Source organism: Mucor velutinosus, assembly GCF_035048745.1.
Source record: "Mucor velutinosus strain NIH1002 chromosome Unknown tig00001564, whole genome shotgun sequence".
Classification (NCBI taxonomy): Eukaryota; Fungi; Mucoromycota; class Mucoromycetes; order Mucorales; family Mucoraceae; genus Mucor; species Mucor velutinosus.
Window position 1 is genome coordinate 16789 of NW_027041906.1, and position 21297 is coordinate 38085.

The 21297-nt window shown below is 39.2% G+C and overlaps 9 protein-coding genes across 9 annotated transcripts; 7 read left to right on the plus strand and 2 right to left on the minus strand.

The window, feature by feature from the left end:
- Positions 1 to 4954: 4954 nt before the first annotated feature.
- CHT2_3 (Chitinase 2) lies at positions 4955 to 6048 on the plus strand (the record flags this gene model as incomplete). The annotated part of the gene is made up of 4 exons (XM_064829480.1): positions 4955 to 5376; positions 5433 to 5539; positions 5759 to 5795; positions 5850 to 6048. The coding sequence occupies 4 exons, from the start codon at positions 4955 to 4957 to the stop codon at positions 6046 to 6048; spliced, it is 765 nt and encodes a 254-aa protein (XP_064681982.1).
- Positions 6049 to 6069: 21 nt separating this feature from the next.
- Positions 6070 to 6540, plus strand: GAT1_4 (Sodium- and chloride-dependent GABA transporter 1; the record flags this gene model as incomplete). The annotated part of the gene is made up of 2 exons (XM_064829481.1): positions 6070 to 6142; positions 6248 to 6540. The coding sequence occupies 2 exons, from the start codon at positions 6070 to 6072 to the stop codon at positions 6538 to 6540; spliced, it is 366 nt and encodes a 121-aa protein (XP_064681983.1).
- A 1558-nt stretch (positions 6541 to 8098) lies between these two features.
- On the plus strand, positions 8099 to 11152 carry ATC70_010262 (TauD domain-containing protein; the record flags this gene model as incomplete). The annotated part of the gene is made up of 11 exons (XM_064829482.1): positions 8099 to 8328; positions 8386 to 8461; positions 8514 to 8590; positions 8647 to 8798; positions 8851 to 9119; positions 9190 to 9376; positions 9439 to 9534; positions 9597 to 9798; positions 9856 to 10124; positions 10173 to 10303; positions 10355 to 11152. The coding sequence occupies 11 exons, from the start codon at positions 8099 to 8101 to the stop codon at positions 11150 to 11152; spliced, it is 2487 nt and encodes an 828-aa protein (XP_064681984.1).
- Positions 11153 to 11433: 281 nt separating this feature from the next.
- On the plus strand, positions 11434 to 11943 carry ATC70_010263 (uncharacterized protein; the record flags this gene model as incomplete). The annotated part of the gene is made up of 1 exon (XM_064829483.1): positions 11434 to 11943. One exon carries the CDS (start codon positions 11434 to 11436, stop codon positions 11941 to 11943), a length of 510 nt encoding a protein of 169 aa, XP_064681985.1.
- Positions 11944 to 12048: 105 nt separating this feature from the next.
- Positions 12049 to 12786, minus strand: ssb2 (Replication factor A protein 2; the record flags this gene model as incomplete). The annotated part of the gene is made up of 1 exon (XM_064829484.1): positions 12049 to 12786. The coding sequence occupies one exon, from the start codon at positions 12784 to 12786 to the stop codon at positions 12049 to 12051; it is 738 nt and encodes a 245-aa protein (XP_064681986.1).
- A 975-nt stretch (positions 12787 to 13761) lies between these two features.
- Positions 13762 to 14106, plus strand: ATC70_010265 (uncharacterized protein; the record flags this gene model as incomplete). The annotated part of the gene is made up of 1 exon (XM_064829485.1): positions 13762 to 14106. The coding sequence occupies one exon, from the start codon at positions 13762 to 13764 to the stop codon at positions 14104 to 14106; it is 345 nt and encodes a 114-aa protein (XP_064681987.1).
- A 625-nt stretch (positions 14107 to 14731) lies between these two features.
- ATC70_010266 (uncharacterized protein) lies at positions 14732 to 15502 on the plus strand (the record flags this gene model as incomplete). Its single annotated transcript, XM_064829486.1, has 1 exon — positions 14732 to 15502. One exon carries the CDS (start codon positions 14732 to 14734, stop codon positions 15500 to 15502), a length of 771 nt encoding a protein of 256 aa, XP_064681988.1.
- A 4584-nt stretch (positions 15503 to 20086) lies between these two features.
- ATC70_010267 (uncharacterized protein) lies at positions 20087 to 20590 on the plus strand (the record flags this gene model as incomplete). The annotated part of the gene is made up of 1 exon (XM_064829487.1): positions 20087 to 20590. One exon carries the CDS (start codon positions 20087 to 20089, stop codon positions 20588 to 20590), a length of 504 nt encoding a protein of 167 aa, XP_064681989.1.
- Positions 20591 to 20673: 83 nt separating this feature from the next.
- On the minus strand, positions 20674 to 21291 carry ATC70_010268 (uncharacterized protein; the record flags this gene model as incomplete). Its single annotated transcript, XM_064829488.1, has 4 exons — positions 20674 to 20826; positions 20889 to 20945; positions 20998 to 21202; positions 21257 to 21291. 4 exons carry the CDS (start codon positions 21289 to 21291, stop codon positions 20674 to 20676), a joined length of 450 nt encoding a protein of 149 aa, XP_064681990.1.
- Positions 21292 to 21297: the final 6 nt, after the last annotated feature.

The following is a 21297-nucleotide window of genomic DNA, read 5'->3' on the forward strand; positions in this document are numbered from 1 at the left end:
CATCAATAGCTTTAAAGTCCGTTTAATTTTGAACCCCGATTAAATCGACTTAGTAGAGTCATTGTCTTTGAGGGAGTGTTGTGCCGCGAGATACTTATAAACATGGTTTTTTTGACATGGAAATCTCTTTTGAGACGTCAAAGTATTTTTATTCAAAAAGTCTGAGTCAAAAGATGCAGTATTGGGGTATTTGTAGGCGTTCAAAAGTAAGCAATTATTCCCGCCTGTCTGCTCTAGTGCTTAATGCTTTTGCGCATTTTGAATGTTAATATTATTTGTACCACTATTGGGTGTAATAATTCTTTCTATTTATGCCTACAGTATGTGCAGTAAATAATTGATAGACGAACTTAACCTCTGAAAATATAATGAGATTGTGATTCAGATTATTAATTCACAAAAAAAACTATCATGAAACGAAGAAATATCTCGAAATTCCGAGTGAATGAACTAGAAGACTAGATTCCCATCATAAAAATATCCAAAATAAATGTCATCTCAATCTAGCCACGCTGTCGTCAACAGATAAGCATACATAATAATAGCATTAGCATGATGATAACAAGGTGAAATACTTTGAAAGCAAGAGATGGCAGATACTGAGCTGCAGTAAATGTCAAGAGTATTGTAGTGTGCTGTAACACAAATAAACGTTAGTAAAATACATGCACCAAAATAAAGAGCTATTCTTTACTCTTGTTTCGCAAATCATATATTGAAATAATGTTCTTAATTCATCCGATCAACAACAAAATAACCCAACAATAATAAACTAAATAATGTAACCATGACCAGATAGAAAATAATATAAATAGAGACGTAGAATAAATGTTTTCTTGCACATTGCAGTGAAAGCAGGTTTGAATAGATTTCACAAAAAAAAATAAAGCAATAGTAAAATACAATAGAAATCAACTGTATTTTATTTGTGTATCAAATGAACTGAAGATCCTGGAGTTGAGTAAAAAACGAAGAGTATTTATACATTTGCAACTAGCTTGTAGGATTAGTGATGATAGAGAGCAATAGGTTCTTCTATTGCGATATCTGACAAATGTTGTTGATGTTTAATTTAAAGTGGTAATCAATGCAAGAGCACTGGCCATAAGGGTCGATTTGAGTAACCTTGATAGCACTACGGCCCAACTGATGTTCCAGAAAGGTGAAAAATGCTCTCATATGGGAACATCGGCGTTCCTAAAGATCTATTATAAGTCGGCCGATGTTCTCATGAGAACATCCGAAATGTTCCCATGTGAGCACATCCATATTCTTATATGGGTGTCGTTAATAGAGATACGGTTATTGAGTAGACCTTGGCAAATGTATATAAAAGAATAGAATTGAGATAAAAGATGATCTTTATTGTTTTGCAAACTGATTTGATATTTATACTAAATTAAAAGGTTACACACAAAGACTATGTGTACCTGACATGGGCACATCGATTTTCAGAAATTTGAAAAAAAAGAATGCTCCTATCGGGGTCGAACCCACAACCTATCGGTTGTGGATCTGACGTTCTTTCCACTAAACTACTCGAATATCTTATTGAAATATATTTTTTACTTTAGTAAGTAGTTATCAGGTAATTTTAAATTGCCATTTTCTCGTGCAATTTATAATACGTTTAGTAATTTTATGAATCTTACAGATAATAAAAGTCTTTCTATTGCCTACAATATTATAGTTTAGCTATTAAAACCATTTATTCTTGTGGAAAACTACATCTTCTCAAATGAGAACATCAATGTGCTCATGAGAACATCGATGTTCCCAAAAGAGCACATCCATGTTCTGTGAGAACATCAGTTGGGCCGTAGTGATCCGTACATCAAGTGTTTGTCTGCATGTTACAAACAGTCTGGTATTATCACTATCAGCACCACTTCCATCAATCCACATTCTTACCTTCTATCCTCCTTTCCTATCTACGAAACTCACTTACAACCCTACACTCCCAAGAAAACTTTCATCAAATTCTCTAATTTGATACCCCATTATATCCAGTCTTTTCCCCTCTCCCTTTAATTAGGTGACGAAAAGAACTTTAAATAAAGCATTGATTTGCCCTAAAAAAAGATATCGTCTTTCTTCGACTTTTTTAATCTATTTCATGATATTCGACTATAAAAACTGTGATGATTACCCTACGCTTCCTAATACAGTCCCTGGTGGTAGGGCGAAGTGGTAGAACTCCCGTATGCCAACGGTAGGATCCCGGTTCAAATCCTGGTGAACGCAAGTTGTTTGATTTTTGACGTAGTACTGATGTCCTCATTTGGTGTTTGTACTCTATCCATTATCTATATTTTGACGATTTCCGCAAGACTGTATTGGCTCTAGGAGTCGCACCTTATTAGTAGTAGATTTCTTTCCCAACTTAGTTCAAAAATATCTTATTCCCCTTCATTGCAGACATTGGGTCCACCAACAGTCTTTTCTATCCCTCAGTATGACATTTAAAGGACTTTAAATAAAACCTGGAGCTCGACTCCCCTAAAAAAAAAAAAAAAAAAAAAAAAAACGCTTCCTAATACATTCTTCAAGTACTTTTCAAGGCGCTTCTAATGGTGCTAACTGTAATAAATGTTTTGACTTAAATTATTGAGCGATTTAATAAAATTTGAAACGTGGTTTTTAGCGAAAATAGCCTTATTTTGCATATGAAGACCCCATAAAAGTGGTTTCAGAGGTTTCTTCGGATCGAGAGAAACATTTTGATTTGATATATGCCACAGTAAAAGTCTTTATTTTTAAGGTAAAAAATACGATCGTTTGATTTTTGATGAAAGCCATGAGGTCCCCTCTCATGGTTCTTGGTCGATTTTTGACGATATTTTTTAGGCCCTCAAAAAGTAGAGCAAAGGTGTCAGGAAGTTACTACTACTCAAGTACAATTGTTTGGCGTCATTCCGGTGGCTCAGAAAGGTCTACATGTCAAGTTATGAAGGCTTGAAAACTGTCAAATTTGGTTATTTATTGCTTTATAGAGTTCATTTACACGGCATAATTTACATCTGGAAGGCAGCTATGTAGCTTGAGCAATTTTTAATTCGAATAGGAGGCATATTGATTTTGGTAAAGCTGATTCATGCAAATTTTAATGCGTTATGTTGCTGGTAAGCTTATTAACAATGGAAATGAAAATCTGAATTTGCTCCTTGTTGACTACTATGGTTTTGCACCTTCGCTTCACGACGGTAAAACCCTCATTGAGATTAATATTACCAAACGTTGGGTTAGATGCTTAGTTGCCATGGCTTTGCACCTTCGTCTTGCTATGGTAAAACTCTCTTATGGGTCAATGTTAACAAATGTTGAATTAGATGCAATCTCACTATAGTGAAGATAATTTACCCCATTAGTTACGATTTTTTCTCCAGTATTAGAACCATCCTCTATTCCGCTTCAAGTACAATTTTAAAGACTTTTTATCATTGCGCTTGACGTAACACTCAGGACGTCCTATTCGCTTTCGACTACGTTATAACAGGAAATGATATGGGACCTGGAATCACTCTTCTGGGTATCATACCATTAGGCTTACCAGCTAGCCTCCTGCTTAGGGTAACATCTCCGTGCTTTGATGAACAATCCGATTGTGCCGAATGCAGCTTATTCCATGAATCAGCCCTTATTTTCTGCATGGAAAATAGCTACATGCTCGCCATTCGATGTTAGCAACACTTTTTAAGGTACATAAACATGGGTATTTGATACTGGCCAGTTATTTTCTATTCATTTTTATTTATCATCAATTCATCTTTTGATATGTATTTTTGTTTTCTAAAACTACATTCGACCAATTAAACTCTCTCTTCCTTCTTTGAAAATGTGGATGAATATTCATACGATTATGGCATACCCCTTACAATTATACACAGCCTATCCATTACAATTGCTAGATCATGTATCGTCGTGCTTGCATTTGATTTGATTTCGAGTCGATACCTTTATTTCTCTTCCATCACTCCCATTTCAATATGATTTATATTACGTTTACTTCCTCTTTCCATCGTTGACATGAACAATAATGGCAATTTAGAAATTTCAATGACATTTGATGTGAAGAAGCGCTACTTTGCTTTGTTCTTCCAATTTGGAATATCAGGATTAACCACGAGAAGGTAAAAGTAGATCTAATCCCAAAAAAAATCAGAGATTTTAAACTGTCGTAGATACGTTACCCAGGAAGGACCGTGATAACGGTTTACTCTTCTTCAACCACAAACAGAAATTAAATATACACATTACCCGGAATGTACCGTTGATATTGCTACATATGATTCCTTAGCGTCCATTGTAGTAAGACACGTTACCCAGGAACGGACCGTGATAACGGTTTACACTCTTTAACAATAGAAATCCTGGGGATGAAAATAAAATGCATATGTTATCAGCAATGCAATACTGATAGCATTGTGCATGTTCTTTTCAGCAACCTAAACGTTACAAGACACGTTACCAAAGTAGCACCAAGGTAATGTTCAAACATTTGGAAGCTTCGAAAAGGACAAGAAGAAAAATGTAGAGAAAAGGGCAAATAAAAAAAATTGGCGATGAGCTTAATGGAGGCAAGTATGGCTGTTTTTAAAGCCTCCCCACATTCAACTACTTTGTGAAAATATACTTTGCCCTCCACCCAATGTATAGTTTTCGACATCTCTCGCGCACTTCTCTATTGATACAAGAATGTTTCAAGGTATAGCATTAAATCATGCCGCCAAACATGCTATTAACGTTCAGCAAGATAAAGAAATTGCTGCTGCATTTAGTGTGTGCGAAACTCAACCTGTCACTGTCAACAGTATAATCAAACAATTGGGAGAATTTATCGTTGACCACTTCGATGGCACACCTTTCGAGACATACAAGAGCAAGTGGCTTACTTATATCCTTAATTATGTAAAATCACATTCTATTCCTTGTGCAAGTTGCATTGCAGTAATGCATGATGGCTCTATTAACGTTGATTTGCCAGGCAAACACTAAGCCAAATTGGAATCCCATTGCAAGCGCCATAATTGACAATTTGGTGGCTAACCCTCTCAAGCTCAAAGGAAAGGAGGCTCCTATTTTATCTGCGGTTACGGTTGCAACAAACTCTGCTGTCGCTAAAAACGTTGTCTGCTCTTCCGCTTCTTCTTCAACTTCACGTTCGACCTTTTCAACAATGTCAACCGTTGTATCACCTAGCAGCAAGGCATCCTCCGAAACCACCTCAATAAAGTTACATAAGATGACCGAACAGGACAAGCAAAAAGTGAATGAAATGTATGCCGGACTCGATAGAAAGAAGCTCTGGAAGTTGAAAACAGGAACAATTGTCGAAGACAAGATGAAGCAGCTTGCGTCAAGTCTGGATTACGAACAGTAAGGTTTTGCTTTGACTTTTATTGCTATTATTGTCATTCAAATATCTTCTTTAGTCCCAGCCACTCAATGATCTTGGATATTACTGATTCTTGCTGGACCAAAGTCTTCGAGCCTAATGAATGGCAAGAGATTCGCGACCACAAGACAGTTGAAATGCCAAGTATGCCTGAGGAAGTCAATCTATATTTCAGGGAATTGAGGGAAATTGCTGACGATGCGTTGTACAACAAGGTGGAGACTGATTATTTTCCCCTTGAATCCGATTGCAAATGAATTCAGAAACCTTATAGAGATACGTTCAGGCTCCTCAGATCTGGCTTCTTTCCTTTGCACAATCAGACGGAAGCTGATCTTGTTAAGAGGGTATGGTCTTGCTTAGGCTCATGCTTTGACTTTGGCAACTTGGAATGTATCAGGTTTGTATTTAGATTGGCATCTTGGTTACTAGCGGGTTTTGACCATTCAAATAGTGGGGAAAAGTCCAGTCGGGCATCTGCTGATGCTAGCAACTCGAGCCGTTCCCTGAGTGATCTCACTCGACAATCCACAGGTCGAAAGATGGATTACCTCTTTATCAGTAAGAAGATCGAGTACGAGCTTGGATATGGCGAGTGCGCTCTGATCAGTGGTGTCAATACAACCAAGGAACTGTATGACAGCTGTTTCTAGATGCCCAAGGTGATGAAGAATATGGCTATCAGTCTATTATCATCTCGTGCAAGCTTGCTTCATGATCTTGTCATTTCCGGCTACTACATTGGAGGTAAGTACTGCATCTGTATTTCTCTAAAGACTAGATTCGGTATTTATTTCAATTATGTAGAAGCGAAAATAGAGCTGAAGACCATGGATTTCCCTTGTGGCTAAGTTGCTCGTGTCGATTCTTTCGGTCCTGTCGCTTTCCTCAAAGTTGAAAGTGAGATGTGTCGTTCCTTGCCCGCTGTTCTACAGCTAATTCTGGCTGGTAAACTGTTGATGGAAACGTCAAAAATAGCAATTGAACAGTACAAAGATCAAGTAGTGGTTGATAAGAAAGGTATCACATCTGGTTGCATCATCCCAAACTTTACATCAGCTCCTACTGCTGCTGCTGCTGCTGCTGCTGCTGGCGCTAAAAGACGCAAAAAAAGCCTAGTTGGCAGTTCCTCTCAATTACCATAGGCATTGTTTAAGGGAATTATGCTTTTCTTTCTTTACATTGTTACGAAGACTCGAAAACCTCTCTTTCAATGATATTTTTCTCTTGTTTAGCCCTAGTTTAATTTATGTATACCCTTGCTTATTCATTTCTAAAATCAACTTTGCAAATTTATCCAGTAAATATATGGAAAGTCTCCTCTACGAGTCTCTGAGTGATGGTAGTGTTCCGCAGGGAAATAGAATACATGATCCCCTAGAACGGTGCTCAAATCAATAAGGCGAAAAATCCATTAGTGTCGGAAATGAACACTGCTTGGATCCCTTTCTCTCTCTCTCTCTCTCTCTCTCGCATGCAATTGCTTCTCCTAACACAATGGCATCAGAAGAAGGTTACATTGCAAACATCTCATGATTCCTTGGCCAATGCTGACCATGGCATGATTTGTAATCCAGGAGACTTTTTCTCTGGCTCTCTTTTTGCTCTTCCGTTTGGTTTTAACAGAAGCCAACATACAGGAACAGGTTTGCAATTGTGCTTGCTTTGCATGCTAGAGAGACTAGGACTAATAGACAATTCAGCAGCATTCCTTGAATTGTGCAATATTAACAGCATATATCACTGAGTCGGCCATTGGTTCATGAAGGAGACATGACGACTTATACATTGACGGCACAGAATTGTTGATCAAAGATGCAGATATCACGAAAGTAAGTATAATCTTGACATCAAATACGGCCTTTTTCGTAGATGAAAAAAAAATGGATCATCGCCATTCATCAACTGGCAGACAGAATGTCCCAAATCAGACAAATCCATATCAGAGAGATGAGCAAGAGTGATTGCGAGAACAGTATGTTCAAGAGAGCCATGTCAGCAGTGATACCACTTATGAGCTGCCAATCAACGAGACGCCAAAAAAGCATTATCAATATGGACGATCTCGTCTCTACAAATATGGATGATTTGATAGATACACAAAGCTTTTCCAATCATTGACTCATGGAGAGTTCGAAGCCGAGTCGGTTGAGCGTTATTCAAACTGCAGTGTACCGCCGAGTCAAGAAGAAGAGGTAACAAAAAATGGAGCTACTTTACTCGACAATGACATGCATTTCAAGATGGTCCATGGTGGTATTTACAAAGAGGCCTGTCAGCGCATGCATAAAAGATACGGAAAGCATAAGAAGCAAGGTGATTCGTATTCAAACAATGCTATGACATGCGCAAAGGTACTGATAACATTCAATAGTGACACATGAAAGTCAACAAAAGACGCTACAAAAGGGTGTACATGGATGCTATCATCATTGCGTGGGATCCCAGTTACAAAAGACCCGCCGTGAATTGGCACAGAGCACTGAAAGTGCATAGTAGTTGAGATTTCAGGTGAATCCAGGAAACAAACAATGTGTTGTTCTTGCAGGTGTTCAATGAGCCTTGCTGTGTGCCACGTACAAAGAGGACATTCAATCAAAGACAGGTGAGACAAACCTTGATTGTTGTTGAGCTGGATATATTTTTGCGATACGCACAGACAGATAGCGGCTTGCTCTTTCTTCTTTTTTATTTGCACACAACATGAGCACATCGACGGGTGCTTTGTTTTCCAACAAAAATCAGCTCAAACGTCGTCATAGAGAATATGATCTCGATGGGAGTGATACCACAGCCAAACATGTTGACAGCAAATACAGAAAGACGGATAAATCAGCTGTTCATTACAAACAAGATTGGTGTCTCTCTATCCTACTGACTGTGTGGACAGGCTACATCAGACTCTGGAAACTAGCACAGCCATCATCCGTAGTGTAATTATGATTTCATAGTTTTGCTTAATGGCCTTACCAACTAGAAACCATGATTAGGTTTGATGAGGTACATTTCGGTGGTTTCGCTGCAAAATACATCAATAGAGAATTTTTCATGGACGTTCATCCGCCTGTAAGTTGAATGAAATAGGACCAGCACATAGGTACTTACCGTATACACACAGTTGGCAAAGATGATGATTACCTGGGCTGCCATGGTCGCTGGGTTTGACGGTAAATTTGATTTCAAAGGCATTGGATCGTAAGTAACAGAACGGTGGTGGTACAAACATGCTGAAAACATTGACACTCGGATAGCGACTATCTTGAACCTAAAGTGCCTTATGTGCAGATTCGTGCATTCTGTGCATTGTACGGTATTTTGGTGGTTCCTATTGCTTACTGGACCATGCGCTCTTGTGGTTTTTCGATTCCTACTGCTGTATTGACCGCTCTGTTGCTTTGTTATGGTAAGAATGGTACGCTGCAAACAATTACTGAATATTCAGCTCTTTTATGTAGAGAATGGTCTAGTAACAAACAATCGATTAATTTTGCTGGATTCGATATTATTGTATTTCACTGCATTTACTATGCTCATGTGGTTCAACTTTGGCAAGCATCGAAAGGATGCCTTTTCTGTCTGGTGGTGGATTTGGCTCACAATGACCGGCGTGGGGTTAGGTGCCACTGTGAGTTGCAAATGGGTTGGATTACTGACAATTGCTACTATTGGCTTGGCTGTGATGCATGAATTGTGGAACATTTGGGGAGATGAAAAGGTGTCCAAGGTGGGTTTTTGAATTGCCCTCTTTCTCCTCTACTTCAAAAAAAAAACATGTTCCAACGCATTGATAATAGTGTACATTCGTCAAGCATCTCTTTGCTCGAGCCATTTGCCTGATTGTTATTCCATTGACCATCTATATTGGGCTATTCAAAGTTCATTTTGACATGCTACCTTTATCAGGAAAAGGCGACGCTGCCATGTCTTCTGAATTCCAGACTTCCTTGACAGGATATAGGTTTCCTAAATCAACCCAAGCAGGTAATTCGCACTATTTAGCAAGCAACATGAATTTCCAGCTAAAAAAAAATCCCCCATTGTAGATGTCTTGTACGGCTCCAAGATCACCATGAATCATTTGGCCTATCGCGGTGGATACTTGCATTCTCATGAACATCAATATCCTGGTGGAAGTAAACGTGAGTTGTCAGTGTTCTTTTTCTTTTATATATATATGCATATTCAACATGCACTGTTACAGAGCAACAAGTTACCGTCTACTCTCATGTTGATGAGCAAAACGAATGGATTATTGAAAAGGTGGATACAGCCAACTTTTCAGCCCCTGAATTTGTAAAGAATGGCGACATCGTTCGCCTTTTGCATGCAAAAACGCATAGACGTCTTCATACGCACAATATTCGCCCCATGACCAACGATAAAAAGTATCAATACGAAGTGAGGTAGGTAACCGGTTGTCTGCGTGCATAGCATCGTCTATATCCATTTCGCTTCATTAGTGCCTATGGTTTCCAGGGATTTGAAGGAGATAGCAACGACAACTGGCGGGTGGAAATCATCTACAGCGGATCTGACGCTGCTGCTGGAGATCGTCTTCGGGCTCGTCGCTCTCAGTTCAGGCTGATATCTACGACTCAACATTGTGCTCTCTACTCGCGCAAATACAAGCTGCCTGACTGGGCCTATGGTCAACAAGAGGTTACTTGTATGAAGGACGCTCTCTACCCAAGATCTCTTTGGAGAATCGAAACATCCCAAAGCAGCCTCTGTAAGTCATTATGTCCTGTAGAGTTTATAATGCTAACCTGTCTTATAGTACCTGAAAACACTGAAATGATTGAATACGAGACCAAGAGCTTCTTGTCCAAGGTTTGGGAGTTGAACAAGGTCATGTGGAGAGTCAATGCTGGCTTGTCAGCAAGCCATAAATTTGCCTCTCGACCCAAGGTAATGAATGCACTTGTGACGAACAAGACATGCCACTAAAATGCTCAATAGGATTGGCCTATGCTTCGTCGTGGCATCAGTTTCTGGACGAAAAACAACCGCAAAATCTACTTGCTGGGTAATCCTCTTGTATTTTGGGGCTCTACCTTCTGTGTGGTGGCCTATGTCGCACTGAAATGTATCCTCTGGATTCTCGAAAAGCGTCAAATGTCTGTGGATTTCTTTGGTGGTCAGTGGCCTAAATACGATGCTGCCGCAAGCTTGCTGTTTGTCTCTTGGGCAATGCACTACTTTCCGTTCAATTTGTTTGGCCGTCAACTCTTTCTCCATCATTATATGCCTGCTCTCTATATGGCTGTGTTGCTCATGGGCGTCTTCTTTGAGATGCTTACTCGCAAGGCATCGGCCAAGGTTCGTTGGGCTTTGGTTGTGATGATCACTTTCGCTATCATTTACGTCTATCGCATCTTTCTACCCATCACGTATGGTGAACCTTGGTCGACAAGCAAGTGTTTAGAGGCTACATGGCGTCCTACATGGGACATGAGCTGCCAATGGTATGACCCCAAACCTAAAAAGACAATAACAGCAGCAGTCAAGCCAAAGCCAAAGCCAAAGCCAAAGCCAACAGAAACAGCCAGTGCAGAGCAACAGGACATGGCTGTTGAAATTCCCAATGTTGCTGACAATGTGGAGCATCAAGATCAAGTGCGCTCTCCTGCTGGCGCCATCAAGAAGGCTTCTGTTAATAATAAAATGGATGTTTCTTCTGACAAGATGGGCACTGTAGATCCCAAGTTGAACACACCAGCTACATCAAACAAAAAGGCTTTGAGCGATTTAGATTAGAAAGCATCATTTCATTTCTTACACATTTTACCATTTTGAATAAACCAGATTCATATCCTCTCAATAAATTAACTAGAATGTTCTGGTGGATCTTGACCTAAGCACAACTATGTTCATCATGTAAAGAGACACTAGTGTCAATGCCACACGGTGCTATATCTGATCTGATTGACATGTGAAGGTACAGTGTGGTGTATCCGAACCGGACCATTATATTTCCGATATATGACCATCCCAGGATTTTCCTAGTTTGACCCTTTTTCTCTTTTCACATCAATCCAATGAAGCATTCGCAGCAAAAACCATGGCTTAGAAAGAAACAGCAAGTATATTCAGATGGAGGAGGACAAGCACAGCATAAAGATCGATTTGTTGATCTGGCGCAGGCAGCGCTGGAAGAAGCGAATTTAGAAGAGGAGCGGAAAGGTGTGATACACGAAGTGATGGAGGCACTGATAGCAAAAACAGGAGCACCGCTTGTTGCCGAGGTGATATCAGAACAGTTACGTAGTCAGGATGTCATTGAGAGGATAGCCGAGCATCATGAAGAGGATCGTCGACGTATCAATTCCAGTCCACATATGACACGAGTGGATTCAACAGATAGCGTGAATTCATTAAAAGCGCCTGATGACGAGGAATTAGAGCAAAAGGACGAGAAATTAAATCAGAGGGTAGAGGATGATCGGCCAGACACTTGGGTGCTGTTTGCAGAGTATCTATGGCGGTTCTTTCGAGTTTTATTGCTGGCTAGCCTCGTAGGACTTGTATACCATTTCTTAAATGTATGATTTTCTAATTACACAGAGATTAAAAAAAGGACTACAGATGATACCAAGATGTATATATATACATGGTGGCTTGATTACCATTTTGATACAGGCAACCGACATATTTTATTTGGCAGACTGATGATTGGGGGGAGGAAGAGGAGCAGGGTCAGGATGAAGGGGTGCTGGGGGAAGGGTTTGCGAAGAGTGATTACTGGTATCGTCCACTGTAGTTTGCTGTTGCTCTCTTTGCTGTTGCAATAGTGCCTGCTGTTGCTTTTTGATCCTTTCGACTTCTTCAGGTGGATATTGTGGATCATGGTCCCCATATTTCATCAGATAGTTTTTTTCTCTCTTAAAGAGCAAAATGTGAGGTTCAGGTTTGTAAATCATATAGTGCTCCCAGCCTGATGATTGATGTACACCCACTTCAATCCACTCTTCCTTCTTCAGCAATCGATTCTGCGGCAGCCATCTTGCCAAATTTACGGGCAAGACAACATGTCTATACTCAAACTCGTCATCTTGGTAGTAGAGTGAATACATGATTTGTGATGGCAGCTCTTTAATGTCTTTTTGTCGCTGCAACTGTTCCAGCTTCAGTTCCTCTTCTGATTTGGGCTGCTGCTGCTGTAGTCCAAGCCGGCTTCGTTTAATGTACTTTTTCTTGATCAGTAGTTTACGGCCTCTCGCTTGGATCTCTTTGATTTCCTCGATTGTTTTGGGCATTAAATTGTTGTACTCTTTCAAATTGGTTCCTTCATTCTTTGCCAATGTGTTACTGTTGGTTGGCTTTGCAGCTGATGGCGCTTGTGTAGTGGCCTTTGTGTCGTGCAATTGAGGGTTGTTTTCGTCGTTGCTCATGCTAAATGTAATGATAAATATCAAGTGGAAGGGAAGAAAGAGCGAAAAATTAGCCCACAGTTGCAAACCCAAGTTTTTAAGCAGTCCATTGGCATGATTGGGAAGTATTTTACGCGTTTTAGTGAGGCGTCTGATGTGGCAGACCAAAACAAAACTCGACTCGACTCGTTGTGATATTCTAGATCATTTGCCTCTGAATCCTATTTCACAGAAAAAAATGCGTGCCAAGACAGATGACAGTGTTACAAATCAAATCATGATGATTCAATGTGCAGATGTTTAGATGCAGTCGCACTGGATGAGTTTACCACATAGTAATACCACATAGTAATGCCACATAGTAATAGAATACCGTTATCCATGAACATTGGCGCTCTATGGACACTACTACAAGGTATGCTAACAACGTATTGCAAATAAACTAAGGCTCTACCCCCCCTTTACGTATTGCATACATTAATCCCATCTCTACAATAAGGGATCGGAAGATCGACAGATATGGTAATCCAGTTTCGTGGCGTGTTTGTGAGGCTACCCCCCAAATGCTACTAGATCCATGCCAACTCGAACTTTAAAATGCTGCAAGCCCAGCCTTTTTGCAACGCATATCACACTCTACAGAGATTGCCTTTGATTGACATTATTGCCACTGTACAAAATCTCCTTTATTCTGCTTTGATATGTGGCGAGTGGATTACTTGTTCTCTTTTCATATAAATACACATGTAAAAAAAACTGGATCCCTCACTCTCTCTCTCTCTCTCTCTCTCTCTCTCTCTCTCTACTCTTTCCCCTCTCTTTTTGATTAAACAACACATACACACACGCATTTGGTACACTCCATCAATTTTAACTGATCTGTCAAAAAATAAATTCATGAATATCTTCCCTCTTTCTTACTCTTCATTGAATCAACTTTTTGTCAAATCAACTAGTGATTTAACTTGGATACAACAGGCAATGTCACTCAACACCATGAACAGCTCCAAAAAGCGCAAATACAGCCAGGATCAGGAAACATACAATGCCATTGACAAGTTCCAGAATGACCTGGATCACTTGTTCTACGAGTGGAATGCCATCCACATTGTGCTCGAATCTATCAGAAACGCATTCACAGTCAATCAAGACTCGTCGTCTGAAGAGTATTTGGATCAGGTTGATAAGGAATTGGGCATTGCGTACGATGATCTAATGGCTCAAGTTAGACATTTGGATCGAAGATTGAACAAGATGACATTGGAGGTACATCAAAAGCTACTTCAACAACCGCCACAGCAGCCTCCTCCAACGCCTACTCCATCAATCAATCACAAGTAAAGCTCTCCTCCCCCCTTATTTTATTTGCCGTACACAAGTAGGCTACCTACACTCCTTACACTGTAATTTTCATGTCCTATTTTATACATATTATCCTCTTTTTGTATATGCCATCTTTTATCTATGAATATTGTCTATGACTGATATGGCTTTTTTTTTTCTTTTGGGTCACGCCTATGCTGTTTATAATTGATTAAATACATATATATATATATATATATATATATACTCATGTATTGACAGTTTGATTGGTATACAATATGTGTGCAGTGTAATGTAATGTATGCCATCTTACCAATGACAGGAGAGGAAATGTTATGCCATGTATATGATCTGTCCATAGAGCTTGTAAGGCGCAAAATGATGAAATGTAGTGCTAGATACACATACAATTATACAGTTCTAGAGATCGTCGTTTGGTTTGCAATTGCAATCTCGGTCTAAACAACGGATCTTTTTAGAAATACATCGGCCCACTTTGAGAATAAAAGATCTCATATTCCACCTGAGGGCCCGTAGATATGCAGCTGTGTACATATGACGTTGATGAGATTTGTTATAAATCGAAAAGGCTGCTTTTGCAATGAGAGGATGTCTTCTTCTTCTACTTATATTGCTGGATAAAATGGAGTCCTCAACCGTCTTTGATAGCAGACGAAAGTCATCTAGTACTACAATTGTTCCACCTGCTCATTCAAAGTACAATGCAAGAAAAGCGTCTCTCATCCCATTAAAGATAAACACTGCTGGTGCGAATAATCTCTTTTACGATACTGGCAGCATGGCTGAAATATCACCTATTACAGTAGTGTCTTTCAAAGAAGCAACACAAGATCAGCATCCAAAACCATCCTGGATCCACACGCTAAAGGACAAGCTGAAGCTGAAAAAAACAAAGACAAAAAATAACAGCCAACTTGAGGACAAGCAACACCCAGAAAAGCAACATCGACAACATTCCCATCAGAGTAGTAGAATTGTTCGTCATTCTTACAGCGATCCGCGACTCTCGCCTGGCTCTACCGCTGTGGGAGATGACGATGATGAAGAGCAACAAGGATATTTCAGTGCAGTGCCTACCAAGAAAACCAAAAGATCGCCTCGTGGTTGGGTTTCTGCTGTGCTCATGATTGTCTTTGGTGCATTAATTGCTGTTACATTCGTCTTGGTAGGTCTAGGAAAAGCGCTCGGTGGTAGCAGTAATGTAGCTAGCGTGCAAAGTAATTCCACAACAACAACGAGTAATGCAACAAGCACAACCGCAACCGTAACAGATCAAAATAAGAGCATGCATTTACCCACTGCACCTGTGTTTAATACTGAAGCAACTGTAACAGTGACAAAAGCCATTGCCTTCGTTCATAAAGTTATTAAACCAACTGCCATCTCAACCTGAACACTTTAAATTTAATGTATCATATATACTTTTAATAACATAAATAATACTAGTATCTCTACACTACATACGGTCTTCAAGTCGGTACCTGAGTGGATGATGCTGTCAATTGAAACCGGTATTTTGTACGGTTGAATCTCAAGTATCCCATTGACATCATTCCATACTATCTGCACACTAGAGAGCATATGCTATTATTCAGCATCTATTGATTTTAAGGTTTGGATGGACATGTCATTACAATAGGGAATAGTGAAATACTCATATCAATTGCAATCATTCCTACATCATTGATGAAAATGGTGTCTTGATTCCTAGTTTGGATCTTGGCATGAGAACACAACAAATAGAAATACCGGATAAAGGTTTAAATGTTTCTTTGTATTCTCCTTTTAAGTACATGTGTCAGAATAAACAGACCCTCCTCCTTCTCCTCCTTCTCCTCCCCCCAGGATGGAAATACTCCGTATGCCCCTTTATAGAGAATGCCTCTTTTACTAATCGAGCGCATAAATGATTAGACACTGTTGTTTACCCTTGGCATATGTAGGTAGTACATCTGTTGTTGATTTTTTGCCGAGAGATCCCTACGATGAAACATTGTTTGTCAAGTTGATATGGTACTCTATGGTTGTCATGGCAACCTATCATGATTTGTTTGGCCACTATTTCGAAAACGATCTGGATAGGCAATACAGTTTATGCCAATGAGCCTATCAAGGATGAAAAATGAGTTCATAATGGATAACAAATTCACTAAACCGAAACGATCTGCAGATCCGAGAAATTGATTAAAATTTACTAAAATTGTATAGTATTCCCTTAAAAACACATTGCAAACGTAATAAAAAGTGCCCTTGTTGACTTCATTCAAGGAAATGATCTGCATAAAAATAAAAAGTGGACTCGGGAGTATTTGGTTACCCCTTCTAGGTCGGACTAAAAAGGAGTGGGGGCCAAGAAATAATGCCTTAAAATGTATGCTTCTAATAAACATATCTACAACCTCGTTTCGAAATCTTCACTGTTGCATCCCAAATATTGGGAGCAAAGAAACATGTTTAAGTCAAAATAGAGACTTTCAAATTAAACTAGACATAAAAACTAAAGACTATCTGTACTTAACTATCGTTACCGCCAGATCAATCAATGAGTGGTAAGCTAAATTCCAGAAATTAGTCAACTGTTGCTCCACTTGTATACTACAGCCCACTGTCCCAGATCAGTAAGGCGTTCCCAGGTATCTTGCAACAACTGGTACCATGATCCGAACACCATATAGCCCTAGGGACATAACACTCACTTGCAATCCAATCAGTCAAAATTTGTTTTTATAAGGAAACAGTATAGTCGTGAAAATGGACTGTATATATCACATTCCTCCCCTTTACGTAGAGATTGCGACCTGTCTATCGACAAGGTCATTTGCAATATTTGGAAAACATTCCTATTCGCAAAGGCTGGGCTGTGTTTCGAGACTACGTACAATGTGTGATGGCTATATGTTACAAGTTGGCACGACTGACGATAGGGGATGCCACCACTGCTACTTTGATTGCTCACTCATTGGCTTCTGCGCTCAGAGCCTTTTCCATAAAAAAGCTCTCATTGGAGCAATGTCAACTGGATCAACAAGACTCAAGAAAATTGCCACTGCATATTCTTTTGTTGAAACACCTTGATTTGATCAATTGTGAATTTACTCATAGTACATCATGCACAGTAGAGATTGATAACTATCCATTTTGTTTGACATCTTGGCTTACAGAATATTTGGATTACCTCTTACTACTCAATAATATGCAAAATAAAGCAAAAATTGGATGCATTTGAGCCGTGTTTTCTCGCGTTACAGGCGGTTTTAGACTGCCAGAATAGCGCCAAACAATCAGTCTGGACTAGCACTTGCTCACTGATACATTTGCTCAACTTTTTGACCAAAAAGCATAAGGTACCCCTCATAGTTTTCATCAAAAATCAAATGATCGCACTTTTGACACTGAAAATGAAGACTTTTACTATGTTATGATATTAATTCAAAATGATTCTATCAATCCAAAGTAATCCCTGAAAGCTCGATTCACTACGGCCCAAGGCGACCCTAAATTTAGGGAAAAAATCCCTACTAATGGAAAAATCACTTCCCTGAATTTGCAAATATAGGGAATTTTTTCTCTAAATTCAGGGAAATTTAAAGTATGGAAGATAGCATAAATTTAGAGATCCAGTATTTTAGGGAAATAACCTTTATATTATGGTACGGTTACGTGAAATTTCAGTTGTATTATTGGGTATTTGGGTAAAATATTGCAGTTTATTACAATCAAATTTCGATAAAAATTCTTCAAAACTATACTATCTCGTATTTCACACAAACCAAAAAATACATACATTGCAGGTGGCAGCCTCGAACTTTGGGAGATCATCCTTTGAGTATCTAGGATAACGATTGTTAAAATAGAACTTTGTAATCTACATACTTATTGATTTTGAGTTCTTCGTCGAGCAACGCTTTGATTTCCTCTATTCGATCTTCTTAGTCTCTTTTCCCTATGCGATGTTGCCTCAACTTGGAGGGAGTTTTCTATGACCTCCAAGGAAGAACCGAGAGAACCGTCATCAAAGATCTCGCCTTCATGACCTATGTAAGTGATTTACCGTAATAATATTAGTAACAGGCTCTGATGAATTACTTGCTGTACCAGTTTTGCTATATCAATTGAGTGTTTGATACAGTACTGCTATCCAAAGATTGTGTGATGGCGCCAAGGGATAAACTGTTCATTTGGAGCAAAGTTTTTGGCGATTGCAAGTCATCTTCGACATAAAAAGAGTCTTCAGTGATATCAATGCCTGTGTTCTGTAGTAATAACGAAGAAGGACCGGCAGAGCAAGGCTTGAAAGTTAATGGAAAGAAAAAGAAAGAGAAGTAAAAAAAAATGAACAATCTATGTATTTATTGTTGTTTCTAGAATGTGCAACATTTATCGTTGGCTACGCTGCTAAAGGCAAGCTGAACTGTAATTTTATATCTATCCAAAACATTCCATGAAAACATTCCAAGTACTGTAAAACATGTCAACTTCTAACGCTTATTACTGTAACTACTGCAAAGTCTACATTAGTGCCAGTCTTAAACAGCTTTGAATCACCAACTTAATTGCCTCGAAAACAAATCAACAGAAGAGTCTTTGGATGAATGTGGTGTGCCAATTGAGAAGGAGCATCATCCAGGTAATACTCGTTACGCTGTATTTGATGTTCAAGACATTCTTCAAGATGTAGGGCTCGTTGAATACAAAGAGGATCTTCAAGGCTCATACAATGTCATCTGGCCATATGCTGTCTTTTGTAGAAACCTTCCAATGCCGCTTGGTAAGCCCAGTGACATCTTGGATAGATCCAGCAGGTAATTCGAGTTGTCGACTTGAAGGTAAAAAGTTTCATCTTTTGCTTTTCTTTTTAATTTGTGAAGTCCAAATTCTATTGCAGTTTGTTAGTTTTTTTTCCCCTACTCAATAAAGTTTCTATCCATTTATTAAGGTAAAGTTCCATAATATTAGAGACACCATAAATTTAGGGATAATTTCCCTACGATTCCCTTCTGAATTTTAACTCAAGATTTTATTACCCCATAAAATAATGGTTTTTTCCCTGAATTTATGGCATTCCCTATAGTTATGGAAACTTCCCTAAAAATATGATAGCTTTCCCTGAATTTGAGGTTTTTTTCCCTAAATTTAAGTTGCCTTGGGCCGTAGTGAATATTGTGAATCCTTTATATGGAAATTTGTGGCATTTTTTGCAGAAAACGTCATTTCATATTTTTAAACATTACTTAATAAGTCTTTTCAAACCATGTACTGTAATTAGAACCATTAGAAGCGCCTTGAAAAGTACATCAGGGAAGCATAAGGGAATATGAGATGACTATCACGTTTTCTATAGTCAAATTTTTCAAAATAGATTAATAAAGTCGAAATTAATCAAAATTTGGCCAATCTTGAGCAGAAGCATACCGAAGTTAAACTATATGTGAATGCTGCTTATGTTGTTTCTCTCATCACACACTATTTTTCTCTGCCTATCTCAATATCTGTATTCGTCAGCTAGCGACCAAGAAGCGCCAATAGAATAAAATAAAATGGGTATATCCAAGCAAGAAATAAGCAAGGAGTATTGATCAAAGACGAAAGGAGCTACGCCAAGATTAAGCAGTAAACACCCAAAGACATTGCTTGCAGACGCTCAATGATGCGTCGACAATGTTCAAACTCTTACTGCCAAATCGTTCGCAAGACAGTTCCAGTATTCATCCTCCCACAGTTGTCATACGCGGATCAGAGATATCGTTGTCGAACATATTCGAGAAGACTCCAAGAAACGCACTAGTCAAAGCAGACGCAACACTTCAAAAGCAGCTAATAACCTTCTGATTACCAACCCTGCTCGCATTGCTTTAAGACTATTAATTTAATCCCGTTCCTCCTTAACTATTTTCGAGGAAACCAGACATCAGGAAGCAATCGTAAGGCCTAATTGGAATATAGTAAGAGGCCGTCATTGATGATCTCTACGACCAGGATGAAACCCGACAACAGTATTACTCTTTCTCACTCGCCCTCCAACAGTCCATCTCATTTAGACAACAAAAGAAATTCAGTAGTGGGTCTGTTTCTTGAGGGTCGAAAACGACAATTGATAGAATATATGGCAAGATGCGTTAACCAAGTGGAGGCAGCCTATGCAAGGAGCTCTATGGAGAACAGAACACAGTCTATTACCAAGGAGGAGAAGATTGATCTACCTGTCGACAGACGGCACGGCTATAATGCTGACAGCATTCTTCGATTGTCAAATGCAGGTATGGAGATATTTGTCTCTGAGGTCAGCTCAAGATACGGTACAGAAGAAAAAGATAGGCATGCGATAGATCATTCCAGGGGAATGTTTGCACAACTATCAATGTTAGAGGCAATTGCCGACAAGTATGAATACGCTACAGTAGAAGCCTTGCTCAAACAGAAAGCACTCTTCCCAAAAGCATACAATCGATGTGCGTGTGTGGCCAATGAAAGCTGTGGATAATAATTTACATTGCCTGTACAAAAAATAGCCATCTCGCATGACATTCCTCTAACTAATACATGCTTTACCATGAATCATTTTCTTTATTTGAAAAACCAGTAATAAAAGAAAAAGACTATGAATACCACAAATAGAGTCAAGCAGCACCACATTGTTCCTGATTCTTTCGAGGCCATCACCTTGAAATTGTCCATGGTCTTTCCAAGCACTGATCCAGTATTCGAGAATTGGTCATTCTACACACCGAGACAGGCTTCTGTAAGCATCTCTCGCCAAATCCAGCCTCTATTCCACTTACCATTTGATCAATGAAGCTATTTCCAGATCGAATCTCTTCTCCAATTTTACCGGTAATCTATCTATTGATGTCAACACCACACACTCTTCTAACCCGAGCCGCATCTTACGTTTTTCAAAATATTCACTTTGGCAGATAATCCAGATATTTCGTCGTCATTCTGGCTCTCCAAGTAGTTTAAATCTCTATCATTCATGTCCAATGCCACTGACTGTTGGCCTTCCCCGTAGGCAGAGGGAGACGGTGTACGTGTATCATTATATTGCTGTGCTCCCGCGAATAAGGATGATCTGTTATGTAAATTTTGATAGCTTCTACACTAGGCATGAGCAACAGTATTCACTTGCTATCTTGTTACTGTTAAGCACCTTACACTGCTTCTATTTCCAAATTGTCTCGACATGATTTG